This window comes from Cucurbita maxima, unplaced genomic scaffold (assembly GCF_002738345.1).
Source record: "Cucurbita maxima cultivar Rimu unplaced genomic scaffold, Cmax_1.0 Cma_Scf00021, whole genome shotgun sequence".
Classification (NCBI taxonomy): Eukaryota; Viridiplantae; Streptophyta; class Magnoliopsida; order Cucurbitales; family Cucurbitaceae; genus Cucurbita; species Cucurbita maxima.
In genome coordinates this window covers 3,513,848-3,530,783 of record NW_019272037.1, presented here as the reverse complement: position 1 = coordinate 3,530,783, position 16,936 = coordinate 3,513,848, and the positions used below count along the sequence as shown (strand labels likewise).

The window sequence follows — 16,936 nt, the reverse complement described above, 5'->3', positions numbered from 1 at the left end:
GGGGGGGGGAGCGTGGTGTTCTCCAATTAGAGTATATTCAATTAGCTTTTCTATAATTAGTCGCTGTTCAGTCCATCTTTTTATAACCTCCATTTGTTAGACAAATTTCCCCCTCTGCTTTCTTTTGTACCTTTTCATGACGCTAAATCAAAAGTTGCTACTACCTTCTCAATAAAAAAAAATATATAATAAAACCCCAAACAAATTTCTGAATCAACGAATCATTTTGCTAGCAAAAGAAAACAATTTTAACTCATCCCAAACAACTTGAATACTTTCTTTTATTTAAGCACAATTAAAAAAAGGCAGGCAATTTAAACAAACTAAATTGCTGAAATCAATTTCGCTCATTTTTAATAATAAAGAATAAATTATCATATGATAAAAAAAAAATGTCATAAACATGAAGTTCGTCACTATAAACATGTCAAGTTGCATCCAATTAATTCAGATCATGATTGCATACCAATTCTTTCACAGCAATAAACTGTTCATCGGTTAACTGACAAAGCCATCCCTGAGAACACAAAACCAGTCAAATGTTAACCCAAAGCCATCTTGAGATAATGAACCTGTCAACTTTCATACCAACCGAACTACAATCCTAGGAATATAAAGACCACAACATTTCTTTATGATCTTAACTTCCTTGACCTCTCTCTTAGGTTTTGGATTGGAATTGTCACATCTGTTTTACTTTATTCATTTCTTAAATTTATTTATTTTCTGACACTATGCATTAACAAACCTAATGTGAATCGAAGACCTGAATTTGTGGGAAAGAGAAATGGGAAAGGTAATGATAATGATACTGAGAGTAGGTATCACAAAATTGGAGTTTGAGCATTAATAACCAACTGTTATCAATCCCACGAGGCACTTACAGTATTTATGTGCTCTCTAATACACTCAACAAACCCACTACCACCAATTCCCTCTGCATCAGACTCGATCAAAGCTGCAAAAAAATAATCATAGATTTTTTTCTTAATTAAAAAACTAAATGTATTTAAAACAAACAGAGACAATATCTTCTCTATAAACCAGCAATAAGCCTTAAAAAAATTACCGAGAATAGTGCCATATTCAAAAGAAGAAAGAGGATCATCAGTTGCACCCAGTTTCAGAAGACGTAGCCAGAGACCCTAATCAACAAGAAAATGTTAGTCAACACATAAACGCCGGAAGCCAATACCATCTATGACTTGAACATAAGCAGACTTAGAAGAAATTATTGCAATAATAAGTAAAATAATGAACCTGTAGTTTGACTTTTATGTCCAAAACCATGCGCTCTCTTTCGGCCTGTGAGTTGACTACATAGTAAATTCCAGGGCCAGCCTCAAATTAAATTTAGAAGTTCAAGAGTGACATAATGTAACGAACTTACAGCCCTCTCCATTGGACTGAGGCTTGGTGCTTTCGGATCCCTGCCCATCAGCATAGAAGGTGAACTGATTGCAGAAAGAAAGATCAAAGGTTAACGGACAAGTTTGACAACCAATTTATAGCCCTGCAGGGTAGTGACAAGATTTTGAATGTAAATTCATACTTAGGGTTATGCTTTCCAGAATATTCAAAAGCTCCACGCACTGCTGCTAGTATTTGTTGTCTCTTTTCTTCCTGCTCCTCAGTTCTGACGTTTGAAGGAAATCTATCATAAGTGTACTTCGCACCAGAACCTGCGAAGGAAATGGGGAAGAAAAATCAACATCTTAGCACCCATCAAAGGTTTTAAGAATACTTTTATGCCCGTTTATTATTTATGTGGCTCACCATTTGATTAGAATATGATATAGTCTTTACCTGATGATCCCATATCAGGGTCAGAAATTGTTATGATCTCAGGTTCAGCCAATGAGGACGGAAGAATTGAAAGAGGATTTTGACCCCTCCCAATTGCATCTTGTAACTTGTCAAGAATGTTGTTATTACTTTCATCAGATCCTATGCATCTCTCTAGATAGTCTAAGAACCCTTGGGACTCCAGGAACTGAGTTATCTGAAAACGCCGCAGAAGTATTAGGGCGTAATTTATGAACCCAAATACTGGGGGGGGGGGGGGGGGGGGGGGTGTTGACAAAGAGAACTTTCTCAGGAAAATATTGTTGCATTTGAATTGGCAAAAAGATAATATCACGTAAACTATCTATTTGAAGATAAATCAGTTTGATTAATAATTCAAAAGATAAGTACACAGAAGATGACATGCTAAGGATCAATTAGATGGCGTTACCATAGGATCTTCTGGTTGATTAGTTGATCGTGAACGCTTCTTCAAGAATGCTTGTGTATTGAAGGCATCTGTCTCACTGTTTTCCTGATCAACAATTTTTATTGAAGAAAAATTGTAAGAAATTACGAAGCCAAACCCCCTTATCTGTAAATATTAGTGAGAGAGAGAGAGAGAGAAGTACATACTATAAAATTGCGATAGCCACTTAAGAGTGATGCAAAGAATTTCAAAAATATCAACCTGCATGAAGGATGGGGAAAATACCATCATACTCAAGTTTTGTTTATGAAGTCAAGTCTACACAGACCATGTTAAATTTAAATAAAAGTTTACTGCAAGTGCCTAAGCCCTAAAAACATTTCTTGCATAGATATCATAGAGATCCAAGACTGACACCATCATTCAGGCATATAATAGTCATATACATTGCATATCGGCTACTTTAAAAGCACATATGGCAACAATTATAATTAGTTTCTGAAATGTCTCTTTTATGCATAATCTCCGGGTCCATATACTAGAACATTCATACATATGATGATAGCCAAATCAATGAAGGCAGGTGATAACAATTGACAACGATGCAGAATGAATTTAAGTGATGAGAAAGCTTAAGCAGTAAACAATTTATTGTTTCAGACTCCAATATTGCATAATGAAGAAAAGTAGCATAGAAATCATAACTTCTACTTGGTGAAACTACCTTTTACTACTGAGAAAAGACCTTAAAATTAGAAGAGAAACTATCTGGATATACATGGTGTCCCAGGTTAAAACAGAAAAAAAATTGTAAAAAATGTTGAGATGGTGCAAAGAGTATTAAAACATATGTCATACTTGTTAGACAGTCTTGAGATTGATTTCCAGATTAAAGAAAATAATAAAAGTAAAACCAATGGATCCTGGGTCTCCAATAAGAGTATCTGAGGTTCTTCACAACAATCACAAAAGCCAAAAACCTAAGGATATAAACCACAATCAAGTTTTTATGGAAAATTATAGAGAATTTGTTTATATGCAAGCAAACTTTTGAAAAAGGGGAAAAAAAAAAAAAAAAAAAAAAAACAGTAGGAAAGCTTAAATTACTTCATAATTATAACTCCTGATACCCAATTATTACCTAAGCTGAAGGTCATGGTCTTCTCCCCAAGGCTTGCAGATACCTCTAGGGTACTGCTCACACGAGCTACGCAAATCAGACCTCATTTGATCTATGCTGACAACATTGGGATATAATAATTTCATCAGCTCGCTACGCAAAGATCCGAGCTCTGGTTCTGGAATAGGGGGTATGTCCTCAGTGGTTGTGATACAATTATACTCAAGGTCCACTACAACAACCTAAGGTTCAAAATAAGCCAACGGTAAGCATTTAGCTGATTTAATACACTAGATAACTCCATGATAGGAACATCATGAATTCACAAAAATGATCAATGTTTCAGCTGAAATAAAATATTTGAAGGAAAAAAGACAACGTATATAAAAACAATAAAAGCACAGTATTCCAGGAAGCTCCAACCCACAAATCTAGCAGGTAATCTCTTGTTATTGACTCCCTTTTGTGATTAATTATAATAGGAGTGGATTCTTGGAAGCTCTAGGGTGAAGGGCGTTATCTTTCCCTGTTTTCATACTATATCAATAAAAAGTTTTTTTTTTGGGGGGGGGAGTAAGAGTTGAACATTCATCGAGAAAAAAGAAAAAAAAAACATGGGCATCAAAAAAATAAAACTGACAAAATGGACCAACCCTTCAGAAAGGGGATCTAATAAGGCTTAACGAATAATTACAAAAAGTGTTTGATACTGACGTCTAAAGAGAAACATGGAATCTCATGAAGGACCAAACATCAAAAGACTACCTGTCAACCCCTCTGAAAGTTATATTGTTTCTTTCTCCCAAAGATTCCACAGATCCCCTCTGAACACATCCCCTCTTGCCATAAAGATCTCACGTTCTTCTAAAACGGTAGATGGAAGAGGAATTCCTCAATCATATTGCTAAAGACTCTGTGGCAAGCAAGTTGAAGGCCAAACACACCAAAGAAGTAATTCCAGACGAACCAAGCATAATCACCATTCCAAAGTACATGATCTAGGTCTTCCTTTGTCTTCCAACAAAGAATGCAACAAAATGGACCAACCAACGAATGCATTATCTTCAAGAGCCTATCAAGAGTATTGATTCTTTCGTGAATAACCTACTAGACAAGCAACTTCACCGTTTTTAGAATTTTCACCTTTCAAATAACAAAAAAAGTAGACTCCCTAGAGGGATAGGATCTAACAAGCAACAAAGAAAAGAGCTACAATAAAAGCCCTCAGAAGGGTTGGGGCTCCAGAAATGAATATCCTTTCTCCTCAGTCGAAGCACAAACTCCTCAATTAAAGAAAGAAGAGTGAGGCCTCCATCATTTCTCTATCGAACAACAGATGACAAAACAAGAAAGCAAGAGAGGAAGAGATCCCTGAGTAATTTAGGACATTGGCTACACAATGGTTTTTCATGAAGAATAAGTGATAAAGAGTAGCAAACGTACTATAGAGGGGTCGAGCCTTCACCCACTCGTCCTCCCAAAAGTATGCATCATTCCATCTCCCACAACCAAATGAACCAGATCAGAGGAAGAAGGGAGATTGTTAGAGATTTCACCAGACATCCATTCAAAGTGATGAGAATCGTACTTGCGTAAGATAATCCCATACCAAAAGGTAGTAGACTCCAGGGGAAATGCCATAACCATTTTGCCAACAACACTTTGTTATGATCCCTTAAATTCCCCAACTCCAACCCTCTCGAGTGCACAGACTTCCCCAAAGCCTACCAACTAACCATCACATCTTTAGCTTCTTCCACAGCTTTTCACAGGAAGTCCCTCCTAAGCTTTTCTAAACCCTTACACACCGCACATGAAGCTCTGAAAAGGGTAAATAAATAATTGGGAATACCAATTAAAGCGATCGAATGAAGTTATTCTACCTCATTTTGAGGAAAAAAAATTCTTCCAAGAAGTCAATCTCTTTCTCACCTTATCCTCCACAGAATTTCAGGAGGAGGTATGCCTTGGATTATTCTTGAGAGGAAGACCCAAATACGAGGTAGGAAAAGTGCCAATCTCCCAACCAACCAGTTTCACCCTCCAACTCACCTTACTAGGATCATTATTCAACCCCGGAATTTGATATTTACCTCTTTTGATCTTAAGATCTGACATGACTTCAAAGAAGTCAAGGATTTGATTCAGAATTAATGACTCTTTCTTACTAGAGTAGAAGGAGATGCTCAACTAATCCTTTTGGAAACCATCATGCACAAAACATCCACCGCAAGCAAGAATAAGAAGGGAGATAATGACTCGCCCTATCTCTTGCCTCTCGAAGCTATGAGCTTACCCTTGGGTCTTCCATTGATGAGAAAAGAGTATTTAACTGTTCCAACACAACTCCATATCCAAGATCACTTGTAACCGAAGCCCTTCTTTTGAAGAATTTTGTCAAAGAAGTTCCAACTCACATGGCCACAAGCCTTCTGAAAATCAATCTTAAAAATAACCCCCTCCTGTTTCTGCCCTCTTAATCTTCGATAGATTCATTGGCTATGAGAACCTAATCAAGGATTTTCATCCCCACAATGAAATCCCCCTGAGCCTCTGAAATCGAGCACTTTTCATCCTATTGGTTAATACCTTTGCTAAAATCTTGTAAAATCAATCAAAAGTTTTATGTTTCTATAAAAGTTCAACATTATCATGAACGCAGAGATAGTTTGCACATGACATTTCCAAGAAAGAAGTCAAAACACGTTAAAGTTGCCTCTTCTATCAAAACAGCAAACTGCACAAAGAATTAACTGTGATATTATTTTTTAAGAAACAGTTAAAAAGATACCGTTAATGATGTAGCAACAAACATATCATAACTGGCCTCCTTTTAGAGTATAAGAAATATAATTAAGGTTTATGTGCCTTAGCATTATATCTTAATATATTACATATATATTTGGGAACCAAGAGGCCACATACCAAATTTGCTGCTGACCACAAATGTCAGACAAGGCGGTATATTTTAATATAGCCATGATAAACATTGTTTCTCATGCAATTTACTCATGTTAAAAAATAAACATTAAAAGAAATTACTTACACCATCCATTGCCAGATAGGATGTATCAACGCCGGAATGAAGACCCATCATATACGGTGTGGGAGCATCAATATAGTCTACTCCACTGAAAAAGAGTAACGGAATGTAGACATGCTTCAGGACAAGATAGAAAGCTTGGGTTAGAGTCTATAAGAAAGAAGCAGAAAAATATGCACAAAACTCGACTCACTACTATCACGCCAAAAATTACAAATTATGGCTTTCAACTATCACATTTAAAAAAAAAATGAACAGGAATTACAAATATTTTCAATCAAAAAATCAAGAGAAGAATTCTTTAATATTTAATAACTCAAAAAATGATTTTAAAGTAAGGTAACTGACCTGCCATCTAAATGGATATATTAAATGACAAATGGCTTCTGATACAAGAGTTAAAAGTGAATACCTGCACAAAGAAGAAAAAGAAAACATGCGCTATCACATACTAAAAAATGACAATTATCAAACTTGGAACTTACAGATGGTACGAGAGTATGTATGACAAATTCCAATTTGTTCCACAAGAAACTGACCAGTACTAGGAGAGAAGGGCTCTATAGTATAGGGACTAGGGAAAACAAAGCCAACCAAACAAAAAACATTTGTTCTTTAAGATTACAAGAAACCCTGAATTCTTAAGTATTTGGTAAATCATGCATTGAATCTCTTACATTCAAAACAATCAAATGAGAATTCCTGTAAACATAAATTAAAAAGAAATTGAAAAAAATCCAATTTATTCATCAAACAAATGAATAAGATAAATAAGTTATGACAAATATCACTTCAAGAAGTCTCTAGTAACAAATAGATACTTGTTTGATCGAAGAAGAATCCTCCTCTCCAGCAAGACGGCAGTGAAAAGTTTGATCAAATTTTCCAAATCCAAGCACTGCATAAGCGGCTGAAACGAAATCTGCAGTCCTCGTGAAGAGAAATGATCGTTAGATGAGAAGATAAATCATTTCACTTTCTGAAGAACAGTCTGCGAGGCACATCAGCGCTTAGCCTGTTTTCAAAAAGTATTACAGAAGGGAAAAAAAATTACATCGGCATGGGGAAGCCCATCCTTTGGTGGAGCCTGAACGGAAAGAAGACAATTCTCAATGCCAAACAAAATCCGTTCCTCCCCAGGAGTCGGCAGAGGTACATTGGAGATCATGAATGCTATGATGTCCCACAGAGGCTTGCTGAAATGTTGGGTAGCTGAGAATATTAGTACCCAAGGGAAACAATTCCACTGAAATTCAAGTTCTTAAGCCGATTGATTTTAGTAATCATGACTTTATTGGTTAATGTCAGTTAAATAAATTTTTATGATACCCTTGGAAGGTTGGGTTGATTTCTCATCGCCCTTCTTCTATATTTCATTTCTCTTCCTTCTGGATACAAATTTGCTAAATAAATGCACTCATGTCTATAAAATCTGCTTTATAGCTCATGATGTGGTACCAGAATCTGATGCCACATACATAAGTATGATGAAATGGAGAGAGTATCTAGTTATGTACTGACCTACTTCCACTGCTGGAGAAGCACAAAGCAAATAATTCCTCCAGCGCATCTTTAAGGACATGGAAGCTGGGTGAACGAGAAACAATACAGATACATTTATCAGCATAAGAATTTGGTGGAAGGCGGTAGGCTTCGGCAATATCCTCACTAACAGGGTCTCTAAAAGCAATGCAACTGACATAAATTTTTGACCCATCGCCCTCTGCATTATAATTTCAACAATTGCAGTGAGTATACACAGATGCGGTACTTAATAATTACATTCCATTTAAATATAACATACATCCACAAAGCCAAGCCCAATCATCTTCGAATTACAAATGCTGAAAGAAATCCAAAGTTAAGCAGCAACCATACCAGTCAAAACAATCGGATAACTCCGCGGAAAAGTGGAGGCGTCACAGGAATCAAAGCCCGATGAAAAAAACTCAACCCCAGCTGGTAGAACACACTGCAAAATGCGATCCAGATGCAGTCTCCGGTTAATCAAGCGATAGAAAAATCCGACACCTCTAAACTAGAGAAAAAAAAAAAGGAAAAATATGCTTGAAAGTGAATAAAGTTTCTGTATTGGAACTCACCGTTGCGAGCTGAGGTGGTGGAGGAGGATAAAGAGAATGATTGGGAGGAGGATACTGGTCAAGAAGAGACGCTAGATACAAGTGACTGAACCCATGAAATCCCTTGTTCCCATCTAGAGTCCGAATCTCCGGCCCGATCCCACAAACCACAAAATACTCAAAGATCCGAGCCATTCAACACCGATGGCCGATTGTAGTCTCTCCGTGATTGACCCTAGAGAGAGAATTGGCAACCTCCAGCTGCTCTTCTAGGTCGGTTCCAACTTAAAATGTGAAATTGATGGAAGAACAGATCGGAAGAATCATAAGGAGTAGCAATGAGGAGGAAGAATTACTCTGTACTCCGTCCTGGAATGGCGCGCGATTAGATTCCCCAAACCGGAAAGATCAATGAAATGCATATATGTGGACGGTTGCCGGTTACCCCCTTTCAGATTAAATTTTTTTTTTTTTTTCCTCTCTTTTCCTTTGGAAATTGAAAATTGTTTTTTTCTTTTTTTCTTTTTTTCTTTTTCTCATCGCCTACATTTAATTATATTAAACACGCGGGATTTGGATCTAAAATTTATCGTTTTTGGTAGTTTTTTTCGTTATAAATGTTCTTTAAATTACGAAATCATTTAGTTCAATAACCAAATAATTTTTTTAAAATCAGTAAATAAAAAAAATCTTAATTTTCAACAAAATCATCTGTAGTTATGAAAACGTCAAAAATTGTATTTTGAAGTTATTATTTTAATTTTAACACAAAAAATGATTTTAATAAATCATTAAAGAATCCACAAAAAAGTGGATAAAGAAATTTGGTTTTCACTGGTGCGTGCATTCCCCGCGTTGATCATCTGAAGACCCCGGTAACGATGGCCCACGCTGATCCTGATCCTGACTCTGGCCTTGTTCAACATGTAAGCTTCCGAGATCCTTCCCATCGTGGACTTTCTGCTAACCCCAATCCCAATCCATTGATTTATGTTCACAATTTGACTTTGAGGACTTCAAACATGGAGAGATTATCCATGTAACAAGCGGATTCCACAATCGCTTCTCTCATTTGGAACTCCTGTAGCTCCTCGGTGGTTGAAGATGGAGTCCGATAAGATTAAAGGGGTCGTCATAATCACTCTTCCGCCACCGGACAATCCGTCGGTGGGTAAATCCATCACTGCTTTTACACTCACCGACGACTTCTCGGAACCTCCCCGCGAATCCGTTGCCGTTGGTCAAGAAGAACAAGAACCCAACAGCAACCATTTGACTCTCCCACCGGATCTTCCGATTCAGACCCCTTCTAATCAGCGAAGTATTCCTTTGTCGAGGGAGCTTTTTGCTGGTACTCCTAGAAAGCTCGTCGTCTTATTAAGCATTGCCCTCGTTGCTATTTATCTTTATTCTTCCAGTTTTCCGGAGACCCTTCAGGAACTTCGTAGTTCCGAGAAGAATGATGATGATCGCCGTACTTCCTTGTTGTTTCCCCTTTATTTCCAATCGGAGTTGGGTGACAACAGTGATTTCCAGCTTAAGTTGGGCAGGACTAAAGGCCTAAATAAGGATGCTCTGAGTGCAGCTTTCAATGATGAACTTGGAGTTCCGAAGCCTACCAAATTGATTTCTTCCACTTTAAAATCTGATTCTTCAGCCGTTTTTCCTGTTCGTGGAGATATTTATCCAGATGGGTATGTATTTCTCTTTGCTCATACCAGCTCCAACTTTTTCATTGACTTTAAAATGGTTATGTGGGTTTATGCTGTTAGACGAACACGACTCTCCACAATGGTATGATATTGTCCACTTTGAGCGTAAGCTCTCATGGCTTTGCTTTGGGCTTCCCCAAAAGGCCTCATACCAATGGAGTTAGTATTCCTCACTTATAAACCCATGATCATTCCCTAAATTAGCCGATGTGGGACTTTCATCATCCAACACCTCCCCTCGAACAAAGCACGCCTCCCCTTAATCGAGGCTCGACTCCTTTGGAGTCTTAGTCATTTTTGACTGCCTTCGTACCTTCGAGGAGGCTTGACTCCTTTTGGAGTCCTTTGTTCGACATTTAAGGATTTGCCAATCTATTGGCACGGCTAAGTTTAGGGCATGGCTCTGATACCATGTTAGACGAACACGACTCTCCACAATGGTATGATATTGTCCACTTTGAGCGTAAACTCTCATGACTTTGCTTTGGGCTTCCCCAAAAGGCCTCATACCAATGAAGAGTGTATTCTTAGATTATAAACCCATGACCATTCCCTAAATTAACCGATGTGGGACTTTCATCATCCAACATATGCCACTTTGAATGGCCATAGAAATTATGTAGCACAAGTCATATTCAGAGATGGTTCTACTGGTTTTAACTATAAATTAGAATGTTTAAGCTTGTGCATTTGAGCATTCTGTGTAGACTGCATACAGGGTTTGTCATGAAGATGCCATTACTTGCACTAACATGGATTTTCGACAACCTATAGGTTGTATTATACTTACATCATGGTTGGAGAGCCACCGAGACCTTACTTCCTCGACATTGATACTGGGAGCGACTTGACATGGGTTCAGTGTGACGCTCCTTGCACCAGTTGTGGCAAGGTAATCTCCTAATGTTATTGAATTTTCGTTCTTGTTTTACATATTAATTTGCTATATTTCATTGTATGAAGCCACTATTATAACTTCTTTTTTTACAACATTCTTTCTTCACACAAGATCTTACCTGGTTCTTGTATGGGGATTCCTTCACACTAGGGAGAGGTTTCCACACTCTTATAAGAATGTTTCGTTCTCCTCCCCAACTGATGTAGGATCTCACCTTTTTTGTTCAAATGAGTAATGGAATGTTGTTTGATGGTCTTCAATGGAACTATTTTATGAGTTGTAGTTTGATTGAATTCTAGAATGTTAAGGGAAGATGAAGGAAAAGGAAGAAAAAGACAAATAAATTCACAATTGGATACTGAAAATTTTTAGTGGGTCGAATAGCACCAGCTGAACCAACTTGAAGGATAATCAAAGTTTGATCTTATAGAATATTCAGAGAGATTGGGCAATATAATACGAACTAAGTTATAAACACAAACATTTTATTTTCTTATCAGTACGAGGCACTCATCCATCAATATTTATTGCAACATTTTATTGAGCAACCAACCATCGTAGGTTACAAGACTTTGTGGAAGATGACAAAACATTAATCTAATGATATAGTTAATGTAGGGAAGAAGTCCGTTATACAAGCCAAAAAGAGAGAACGTTGTATCTTTCAAGGACTCTTTGTGCATGGAAGTTCAAAGAAATTATAATGGCGATCAGTGTGCAACCTGCCATCAGTGTGACTACGAGATTCAATATGCTGACCAGAGCTCCTCTCTAGGGGTTCTTGTTAAAGATGAGTTTACCTTAAAGTTCTCCAATGGATCATTGACCAAGTTGAACGCGATTTTCGGGTATAATTTGTTCTCCTTGTTCCTCTGTAGTATAGACTATCCAAGTTTTAGTTCTAATGTCCATTTCTAAATTTCTCTAGTTTGTTTGGTTACAAGGTGTGCATATGATCAGCAAGGCGTGCTATTGAACACTTTGTCGAAGACTGATGGCATTCTAGGACTAAGCAGGGCTAAAGTTAGCTTACCTTCCCAGTTGGCGAGTCAAGGGATCATAAACAATGTGGTAGGTCACTGTCTTACCGGTGATCCAGCAAGTGGTGGATATATGTTTCTAGGTGATGATTTTGTGCCACAGTGGGGGATGGCATGGGTTGCCATGCTTGACAGCCCTTCCATGTGAGTATGGATTACACCTGTTATGGGTGTAAATTTGTCTTACTCGACAAGATTCTTCTTCCAACTAATTTTTTTAAGATGAAAATAAAAGTTGACCTTAAATTCAACTAGAGATCAGACCCTTCAACTCCTCTAAAAGTTCTCATATCTCTCTTGCCAAATGCCCCATAAAACAGCAGAAAAACAAAGATACCAAACAACTTTGTCCTTCTCATAAAAGCATGCCAATCGAGCATGACATGGTTCGCTGCCAAAGAATTCAACATTGTACATTTAATTCGTTGTACTTCATTGATCTTTAACCACTTCAATTTTATAATGTCAGGGATTTTTATCAAACAAAGGTTGTGAGGATAGATTATGGAAGCAGCCCACTGAGTTTTGATACTTGGGGTAGCAACCGTGGACGAGTAGTTTTCGATAGTGGCAGCTCCTACACCTACTTCACAAAAGAAGCATATTCTCAATTGGTTGCATCTGTAAGTTTCAAGGCATAGTGGGCCAGAGTGAACTTCCTTCTCGTTTCTGTGAAAAAAAATGTATCTGATGATTAAGAACCTCCATTCCTCTGCAGCTTGAAGAACTCTCAGCGTTTGGGCTTATTGTTCAAGATTCATCAGATATCATTTGTTGGAGAACTGAATCTTCTATCAGGTATAAGACAGATATGACGTCATTCTTCGATAGAGTAAGATTGCGTAATTGACATGGATAGCATTTACTTCTTAAAATTTTCTCTTACATCTTTTCGTATGACTGATCAATTACTTCATCAATATGGATTCCTTGTACTTGAAAACTTTGCTTATTTTCTTCTGTTTCTAAAACACCTTGATGAACAATTAGATAGGAGGAGAAATAAAGGAAAAACTGGCGACAAGTTTCTAGCTTAAAAAAAAAAAGACAAATTCTTGGGAGTAACACATTTCCTTAGCTCTCCACTATTGCTGGAACCCAAATTTTGTGTGAACGCCTGCAGATCTGTTAAAGATGTCAAGAAGTTCTTCAAGCCTTTAACGCTTCAGTTCGAGAGCAGATTTTGGATTGTGTCCACGAAACTTGAGATTCCTCCAGAGAATTATTTAGTCATCAATGTAAGTCTATTTATTTCCTATAAAAAAAAAATAGTAGACATATTTCTCCTGCTGTTATATGCATGTTTATAAATATTGTGGAGTAACGACTCCGTGTTCTGCAGAAAGAAGGAAATGTATGCTTGGGAATTCTTGATGGAAGCCAGGTACATGATGATGGGTCCACAACCATTCTTGGAGGTAAAAACAGTTTAGAAAGTTCAAGAATTTGTATGACTTTATCTATGCTACCTCATGAGAGTTTTCAACATTGCAAGAGTCTGTTTGACATAACTGAGAAAATCAACTCAAGCATCATTTTAAACTTTCCTGAACTCAAATTTATACTTCGTGGTTTTATCTTTCAGACAACGCATTGCGTGGGAAGTTGGTCGTTTACGACAACGTGAATAACAGGATTGGATGGACTTCATCCGACTGTCACAATCCGAGAAGAATGAAACGCCTCCCGCTCTTTTGATACACTGTCAGTCTACAGATAAACTACGTAGTCATTGTTACATGGCATGCCTAGATTGTTCTGTCTATGAATACGAATTGCTCATTTGTGAATAAAATAGTAAGTTTTCCAAATAACGTCTATAAGCACTGGACTGCTTAATTCTTACATGATCAACTATATGTTATTCGACTGGTAAACAACTAAATGCATATGGTTTTATGAAGTAATTTGCATGTGTGACACATAAAAATGGCAAAATAATATGAAAGATGAAGAACAGTTTATGTTATAGACGAAGCTAATTCTTCCTTTTCTTCTTTGTTACCTTCATGCTTACAACAAATTTCAGCTTGGTCATAGTTGGATTGGCATTTCCAGGCATTGATGATGAAGGGTCCTTGGATATCATTGTTTTCAGTGAAGGTATCACACTCTTGAATCTCCAATATCTCTACTCTGCGGTTGGTCTTCTTCCTTATTTTGATTGCTATATCTTGAGGGCTAAACTTTCCACAAACGCTTACCCTGCACTGCTTTTGTTCTATCAAATGGTCCTCCAACTCTATCAAGAAGACAAGGATTTACATGTCATAAGTTACCGAATAGAATCCATTGAAGAGAGACAGAGAGAAAATAGTCAGCCATATTAATTTCTCTAGAGAAAAAGAGATAAAAAGAGAGAGATTTCACCTTTTATACTGAGAAGAGCTCTTCTTACTTTCCTGTAACATCCATTACAGTCCATGTGAATCCTCAAAACCATCCAGAAAAACTGCCATAGTTGTCAAGGGAAAACAGTTCAATATTGCCAATGAAGAAGAAGAATGGAAAAAGTTGGGTAAGATTGAACTTGCCTTTCCAGTCATTAAATCACTGACAAAAAAAAAAAAACAGAACCTTTCTCCAGGAATCTAAACCCCTATGATGCTTAAACACAGAGGCAGAGAGAAAAACTGATGGGTTTCTCCCAAAACTTGAAAGGGATGGACTTCAAAATCTGGGTTTAACGATGGTATTGATTGGCGAGAGAATATCAAAACATTGAATAATAACAACAATATTATTGGTATTAATATTTGGAACCTGATTCCGCATTGTGGTGCGTTGGTTGTTCGTTATTCTTGGCTTTTTTAGCTTTGCTTCTCCCTTCATGTTTTTTCTATGGAGAAAAAGAAGGTATCCTTCCTTTAGCCAGAAAGCCATTATTCTTTTCCACACCATAAGTCTATGCTTCTCCTTCAAAAATACATTAAAGGTAGCAAGCCATGGCAGCAACCATTTAGAAAACATCCGTCTTTTGCTTTATATGAAGGAATATTCCAAATCTTTAGAGTTGTGTAATCGAACTTCCTTTGGTAAGTGTTCTAACTTATCCCAAGTTAAGGCAGCATAATCTTATAAACCTTTGTCCATCCGAGCATAGCGAATGTCTCAAGGCACCAATTATCTTTCTAAAGATCAATTGTTTGATCCTTCATCAAGCGATAACTGAACTAACACAAATTCAAACCTTGACAAAGCCAAATTTAACAAACGTAGACAAAGTAGAAAGCTCAAACAAATGTCAAAGTCTTGTTTTCCTTAGCATCAAACCCTGTTGTTAAGATTCTGAATGTATTTTATTCTTCCTTGCACTAAACTTGAAGATGATGCGACTTTAAGAATCATTTTCAATGTGCGAAGATTAGACACAAATTCGAGAGAGGAAGAAATTATGGAAAGAATTACAAATTTCATTATAATTTCATTATTATTTTGGGTTGAAATGACTGGAAATAAAAGTGGGATTTACATCATTTCTTCCAAGGGTAGGCTAACTGATAGGAATTGATAGAACCACGCAATAAGAAAATCCCACCGTCTTGAGCAGACCAAACACAGTTATGATCATTACATTCATCGCTAAGCCGGCTTCCTTCTTCCGGCCAGAAAACATCACCAGTAACCTGTCCATATTTGCTGCTAAAATGGCACCAAAACTGTGTGGTTTGCCAAATATTTTCTTTGAACTTCAAGAAGTAGTTATCCCCTTGCTTGATCTCATGCCTGCCCAAATCGTTGTCCTTTGATTTGCAGTGAACCATCAAAGTTGAATCGATCATATGATTATAAATGGTCACTTGCCATCGAGAAAATGGAAGCTGTACCTTGGATTCTGTAGGTTGTGCAAAGCATGGCTTCATAAGCATGTTTGATCCCAAACCCAGCAATAAAATGAAACATAATGGGTTTACAGACTCCATTTTCTATGGAGTTTGGTCACTTTCTTTTTCCCTTTTTGACAAAACCCTTGTTTGTTTTGTTTTATATATACCCAAATTGAGTTGCTATAATGGCATGTTTCTCCTTAATTTTCTCACCTATTTAGACCACTCCTTAGCTGCTCTCTCTTTTAGTAACGGATTTTGTATTTTATTGGTTACTTTCATTTCTACGTTCAACTATTTATGATTATTAATTACCCATGTTAAGTTTAAATAAATGTCCACCATTCATTATTTACGTGCAACAAAATTAGCTAAAATATTAAGAATTTATTTTTGTAACCTATGCTTTTTATTTCAATAAAGATGAAAGAGAGGAATGTTTGACCTTACATTCATTATCACACCAGCTTATTCACGAATTGGTCCATCCTACCATGAAATATTATGTTTGTTACTTTATTTTATGCAGGATCTGGGAAGGTTATTTTGATATTGCTCTATTTATTGATTGAAATTTCAAAATTGTAAAGGACTATGAATGAAACAATAAGAACAGACATTCCCAAATGGCTTTGTTACCTTGTTTATTTAAATGTATGTATGCATAATGTCTGGTGAGACTATTACTAATGCATTATTAATTTGAACGAAATTGTGTTGTAATCACACGTTTTTCAAACCAAGAATTTTTTGTACTATACTTACGAATGATGTGGTCCCCAACCAAAAATAACTCTCGTAAGCTTGGCGTAGATTTGTACATGTTTATTGGCGCCATGTTGGAGTTATTGGCTGTGTGACTTACATTGCATTACCAGATCCATGCATCCATGATAGTGCCTATCCTAACTAATTACTTTGAGGACATTATTGAAATTTTAAAATTTTGAAAATCAAATTTGTATAGAATTGAATATTTAACCTCGGGAAAGATGACGAT

At 36.9% G+C, this 16,936-nt stretch overlaps 4 protein-coding genes across 6 annotated transcripts in view; 1 reads left to right on the top strand and 3 right to left on the bottom strand.

Annotated features, from left to right (window-relative positions):
* LOC111495039 (DENN domain and WD repeat-containing protein SCD1) overlaps positions 1 to 8,882 on the bottom strand; it is a 15,075-nt gene extending 6,193 nt beyond the window's left edge. Inside the window, exons 1-17 of one of the 2 annotated variants that reach the window (XM_023144901.1) lie at positions 8,481 to 8,882; positions 8,257 to 8,350; positions 7,900 to 8,101; positions 7,433 to 7,574; positions 7,200 to 7,300; positions 6,727 to 6,790; positions 6,382 to 6,495; positions 3,357 to 3,577; positions 2,422 to 2,476; positions 2,237 to 2,320; positions 1,807 to 2,002; positions 1,553 to 1,682; positions 1,391 to 1,454; positions 1,261 to 1,305; positions 1,070 to 1,145; positions 885 to 958; positions 467 to 517 (exon numbers count right to left, since the gene is read on the bottom strand). In XM_023144901.1, the coding sequence (XP_023000669.1) occupies positions 467 to 517; positions 885 to 958; positions 1,070 to 1,145; positions 1,261 to 1,305; positions 1,391 to 1,454; positions 1,553 to 1,682; positions 1,807 to 2,002; positions 2,237 to 2,320; positions 2,422 to 2,476; positions 3,357 to 3,577; positions 6,382 to 6,495; positions 6,727 to 6,790; positions 7,200 to 7,300; positions 7,433 to 7,574; positions 7,900 to 8,101; positions 8,257 to 8,350; positions 8,481 to 8,654 (1,887 nt within the window). In that variant the 5' untranslated portion in view covers positions 8,655 to 8,882. The remainder of the gene's footprint in view (positions 1 to 466; positions 518 to 884; positions 959 to 1,069; positions 1,146 to 1,260; positions 1,306 to 1,390; positions 1,455 to 1,552; positions 1,683 to 1,806; positions 2,003 to 2,236; positions 2,321 to 2,421; positions 2,477 to 3,356; positions 3,578 to 6,381; positions 6,496 to 6,726; positions 6,791 to 7,199; positions 7,301 to 7,432; positions 7,575 to 7,899; positions 8,102 to 8,256; positions 8,351 to 8,480) is intronic. The other variant, XM_023144900.1, reaches the window with a different exon arrangement.
* A 418-nt stretch (positions 8,883 to 9,300) lies between these two features.
* Positions 9,301 to 16,152, top strand: LOC111495041 (aspartyl protease APCB1). 2 transcript variants are annotated; one of them, XR_002720266.1, is made up of 11 exons: positions 9,301 to 10,153; positions 10,946 to 11,063; positions 11,688 to 11,917; positions 12,014 to 12,253; positions 12,579 to 12,732; positions 12,828 to 12,907; positions 13,233 to 13,347; positions 13,452 to 13,527; positions 13,695 to 13,906; positions 14,139 to 14,212; positions 15,866 to 16,152. XR_002720266.1 is itself a non-coding variant. In XM_023144902.1 (9 exons), the coding sequence occupies exons 1-9, from the start codon at positions 9,564 to 9,566 to the stop codon at positions 13,805 to 13,807; spliced, it is 1,716 nt and encodes a 571-aa protein (XP_023000670.1). In that variant the 5' UTR covers positions 9,301 to 9,563; the 3' UTR covers positions 13,808 to 14,013. The 2 variants fall into 2 exon arrangements, 1 of the variants encoding a protein (XP_023000670.1); XM_023144902.1 differs by lacking the exons at positions 14,139 to 14,212; positions 15,866 to 16,152 and having other exon boundaries at positions 13,695 to 14,013.
* LOC111495042 (heavy metal-associated isoprenylated plant protein 7-like) lies at positions 13,952 to 14,936 on the bottom strand. Its single transcript, XM_023144903.1, has 3 exons — positions 14,644 to 14,936; positions 14,480 to 14,561; positions 13,952 to 14,351 (listed from the first exon to the last, which is right to left on the bottom strand). The coding sequence occupies exons 1-3, from the start codon at positions 14,653 to 14,655 to the stop codon at positions 14,071 to 14,073; spliced, it is 375 nt and encodes a 124-aa protein (XP_023000671.1). The 5' UTR covers positions 14,656 to 14,936; the 3' UTR covers positions 13,952 to 14,070.
* Positions 15,583 to 16,032, bottom strand: LOC111495733 (S-protein homolog 74-like). Its single transcript, XM_023145890.1, has one exon. The coding sequence runs from the start codon at positions 16,030 to 16,032 to the stop codon at positions 15,583 to 15,585; it is 450 nt and encodes a 149-aa protein (XP_023001658.1).
* Positions 16,153 to 16,936: the final 784 nt, after the last annotated feature.

Coding starts and splice junctions, on each gene's coding strand:
- LOC111495733 (XM_023145890.1), bottom strand. CDS start 16,032: ATGGAGTCTGTAAACCCATTATGTTTCATTTTATTGCTGGGTTTGGGA.
- LOC111495041 (XM_023144902.1), top strand. CDS start 9,564: ATGGAGTCCGATAAGATTAAAGGGGTCGTCATAATCACTCTTCCGCCA. Junction 10,154..10,945: donor GGAGATATTTATCCAGATGG/GTATGTATTTCT, acceptor GACAACCTATAG/GTTGTATTATACTTACATCA. Junction 11,064..11,687: donor CTTGCACCAGTTGTGGCAAG/GTAATCTCCTAA, acceptor TAGTTAATGTAG/GGAAGAAGTCCGTTATACAA.
- LOC111495042 (XM_023144903.1), bottom strand. Junction 14,352..14,479: donor AGCTCTTCTCAGTATAAAAG/GTGAAATCTCTC, acceptor TCTTCTTGATAG/AGTTGGAGGACCATTTGATA.